The sequence below is a fragment of the Zea mays genome, chromosome 8, assembly GCF_902167145.1.
Source record: "Zea mays cultivar B73 chromosome 8, Zm-B73-REFERENCE-NAM-5.0, whole genome shotgun sequence".
Classification (NCBI taxonomy): Eukaryota; Viridiplantae; Streptophyta; class Magnoliopsida; order Poales; family Poaceae; genus Zea; species Zea mays.
Genome location: NC_050103.1, coordinates 181,978,002 through 181,981,702, shown reverse-complemented (window position 1 = coordinate 181,981,702; position 3,701 = coordinate 181,978,002). Strand labels below are relative to the sequence as shown.

Below are 3,701 nucleotides of genomic sequence, written 5' to 3'. Positions count from 1 at the left end.
GAGAAGAACTACTTGGAACGAGTGTAGGTGTGTATGCATGTTGTTCCTATTCTGAATTTGCTCGAGGTAGCAACAAACTTGTTAATGACCTAATTTGATAGCTTACCTATGTGAGATGCAACATATCCATGTTTTTGTATGCGTTGCTTAATTTGAATCTATACATTATTTTAGAAAAAAAAACATCTGAAACAAAAAAATTCAACAAGCCACTTGAGAACTATCATTACATGGTTGTCATATTTAGGCATCAACAAGCAATTGAACTGTTCGCAAAATGCACCAGTGACCCCCTAGGTTTCGACACATCTAAAAGTGTCGATACATATGGTGTGGGTTATTCTGGAGACTTGGCTGATCATGAGAGTAACAATGCAAGCCCAACTCATGATAGTGGATAATCATTGAACCGAAGTAGTCTAGTTCGAGATGGTGGAGACTCATCTACTTGAAGTGGTGCAAGAAGGAAGAGAGGGCACACGATGTTGGAAGATGAGGATACATTGATATGCGCTATCACTGAAGCTTTTAAGACTCTTTCAGATGCAATCAATCAGTCAGCAGTACAGCCACATCCGGTTGTCCCACCCAATCTATGGAATGTGATGAAACAAATTATTGTATTTGAAAGAGAACATATAGCACACTACTATGGCTACTTATGTGAGAATCTAGCCCTCGCTTATGCCTTCTTAGAGATGGGACTAGATGATTAAATGGTATGGGTCTAAGTACATCAAGACTCATCTTTCTGATTGATGCATCAAAAGGCAGATTAGCCTAAAACTTATATCTGAAACTTCTCATTTTATTTCTATGATGGATGGAGTCTCTTAAACTTCTCTTTGAACATTGATATGTATGCCAGATAACTTCTCACTTTTATTTGTATGCTTGATAATGTTGGATACACTCCCTAACCAAACACGCTGAAAGTGGATGACTCAGACCTACGATCTCCTAGACTGAAGTTCAACCATTATGAGATTCTACTCTAATAGTGGATGATTCAGAAGCGAATGTATTTGTGCTGTTTGGACTGATAGTTGTAGCACAAAAAACTAGTGGAATATCCCTTTCAAAAGAAACTGGGACCATCCAAAATCCAAATATGTTCCGTATCATACAGCCATGACACTGTACAGCGGCCGCACTAGAAAAGTGCTCTTGAGAGTGTCCATGTCCATGTCCATGTCCATGTGCGGTTGGCAGTGGAGTGCCGACCTGCTCTGACTGTACCTGATGGATGAAGACGCGTATTCCGGACGTAGCGAGCGCAAGGGGATGCAGTACACCGTACGCATGTACGCTCAGTGCCCTACATCCTCATACTGCTCGCCATTTCTCCAGCGTGATAAATGACCGCATCTTCTTCTACTCCATCGTCCACTCCTTGGCTGTTTCCTTGGACTTGGGCAGGTGAGAATGATGGAAAAAGTAAACCAAACGCCAAGAACCATTTAACAACAAACCCACGAGAGAAGCAAGCTAACCACATCAGGTCAGGTGGTTCTGTGCAAGGCGACCAGAAAAGCTGAATTCAGAAGAAATCCAGCTTTTAGCTGCCAAGTTTCCAATAAAATCTTTACTTATTATACTTTTACAACACAAGCTGGAACAACAGCGAAAGCAACATTCTGGCATAGGAGAAACACATGGCATGATCCTTTTCGAAAATCCTCAGAAGAAGGTTGTATATGCCCTCAAACCGTACCGCTATGTATTGACTAGGCAACAGATGTACAATATGCGACAGGGAAGGAATGCGTACAAAAAGAGATCGTTTTCTGACATTACTGCATGCGAACAAAAAACAAACGCAATTCTAGTAAAAAATCAAACGTCTACCACATAGCGACTTTTGTATCATATATGATAATGTGTTCGAAGCAACATGATAGCAGGCTGGATCAGGATTTTCGTCAGTGCATGAACCCACGAATTTTATTAGCATAGCATGAACATATATACAGATTGATGTTTGATGATGATATTTATTCAGAGGCTCACAGAGTAACCGATCGAGTAATTTTAGGACAGACATGTTCACATGCCAACTTGGCAACGAAGATAGCAGACAAATCAACATTCGTTTAGCTCATGAGCATTGATGTTCCAGCTCACCAACCATCCGACCAGTGATCCGGAGCTACAAATCTCATGTGCCCAGTTTTTTTTTTCTGTGGCTTAATTAGCTTGCGCACAGTTTTATGGGATCAGGTGGGTTGGGATTAAAAAAAATACTACACGTCGCTCGTTGACACTGGGACACCAATTCTCTACAATCCATCTAGCCATAGTTTCAGTAGCAATGTACTCGTAGAGTGTAAATCACCAGGAGATACTCGGGCAATCTGTATTTACACTTATCCCTTGCTCCAACTTTTGCTTCTTCTACGTTACAAAATCACAAAAAACTAGTCGAGGTAGCTGTGATTTTCATCCAAACAATTTTTTTTGTAAAATATATCCTAAAAGCAACCCCACAGTCAACTACTCAAGCAACCCATCATAACTTCACATCCAAACAAATTTTTGTAAATATACCAGTATGTCCATCACCTGCGGCGCCTCCGGTCGGCGGCGTACTGCGAGAGCGGGACGAGCTCGGAAAGCGGCGTCGCGAGCGGCGTGGAGTTGGGCGTCGGGATGGGGGAGGACCTGCAGACGGGGCACGACGCGCTCCGCCGCAGCCAGGCGTCGAGGCACGCGACGTGGAAGCCGTGCCTGCACTCGGGCATCACGCGCAGCGTCTCGCCGTCCCTGTACTCGCTGAGGCAGATGGAGCACATGGCGTCGGCGTCGGTGGCCCCGCTGGAGGAGAAAGGGACCTTGGGGTAGGACGCGATGGCGGCGGCATCGAGCCCGACGGGTGAGCAGGCCGCGACGGCGGCGGAGGAGTAAGCGGCGTCGGCGTCGGGGGACTCGGACCCTTCCGCGACGAAGAGCACGCGCGGGACGGTGATGGAGAGGTGGCCGGAGCTGGAGGCCGTGGTGGCTGCTTCTCCGGCCCAGTAGTCCCCGCCGCGGCCGAAGCAGAAGTAGAAAGCCAGCAGGAGGGAGGCGAGCAGGACGAGGAAGCCGAGCGCGATGGCGATGGAGTAACCGAGGCCGAGGCTGGAGAGCGAGGAGAGGAAGGACATCGCGGTGGCGAGTCCCTAGTGGCGAGGGAGCGGCGGAATGGCATTGGCGGACCGCCGCGCACGCACGGTCGGTGGTGGTGGATGCCGATGCCCTGGATCACTGGGTGGAAGTTGGAATCGAGGCCGCGTGGGGGTGGGGGTGGGGGAGTAAATGTTGGAGGTGGCGTGGTGAACCGGTGATATTTGCCTTGTCGCGGGGTTCAGAATTCAGATCTGGCGGGGTGGGTGCGCGGCTCGAGCGGCTGCATTTATTGCATTTAATGGCGGGGACGTGAATTGCTCTCTCTGTTCGTGCTCGCGCTGCTGGAGAATAGATGGGGAAGGAGAACGGCGGAGTGGTAGCAGTGTGGGCTGTTCCCAAAAACACTGTAGAAATACAGTTTGGACTAGAATTCTAGACCCTAAAATACATGTTCAGATCTTCAAACTTGGAACAAACTACCTCATAGGTCCAAACGGATCTAGACTGCTGACTTGGCACCAACGGTGCTGAGGCTGTCCGCACTCATATAACTCTAAATTTCTACTTTAAAAGAAATATTTTGTTCTTGTCAGCAA

The 3,701-nt window shown here is 47.3% G+C and overlaps 1 protein-coding gene and 1 pseudogene across 1 annotated transcript; one reads left to right on the top strand and one right to left on the bottom strand.

The window, feature by feature from the left end:
- Positions 1-230: 230 nt before the first annotated feature.
- Positions 231-763, top strand: LOC118473191 (uncharacterized; annotated as a pseudogene).
- Positions 764-860: 97 nt separating this feature from the next.
- On the bottom strand, positions 861-3,454 carry LOC109941975 (RING-H2 finger protein ATL67). The gene is made up of 2 exons (XM_020543274.2): positions 2,563-3,454; positions 861-1,534 (listed from the first exon to the last, which is right to left on the bottom strand). The coding sequence occupies exons 1-2, from the start codon at positions 3,141-3,143 to the stop codon at positions 1,498-1,500; spliced, it is 618 nt and encodes a 205-aa protein (XP_020398863.1). The 5' UTR covers positions 3,144-3,454; the 3' UTR covers positions 861-1,497.
- Between the last annotated feature and the right edge of the window lie 247 nt (positions 3,455-3,701).

Excerpts from the sequence above, each read along its gene's own strand:
- LOC109941975 (XM_020543274.2), bottom strand. The coding sequence starts at position 3,143 with ATGTCCTTCCTCTCCTCGCTCTCCAGCCTCGGCCTCGGTTACTCCATC. Across the intron at positions 1,535-2,562 it reads GCCGACCGGAGGCGCCGCAG|CTTTTCTGGTCGCCTTGCAC; the intron begins GTGATGGACATA and ends TTCTGAATTCAG.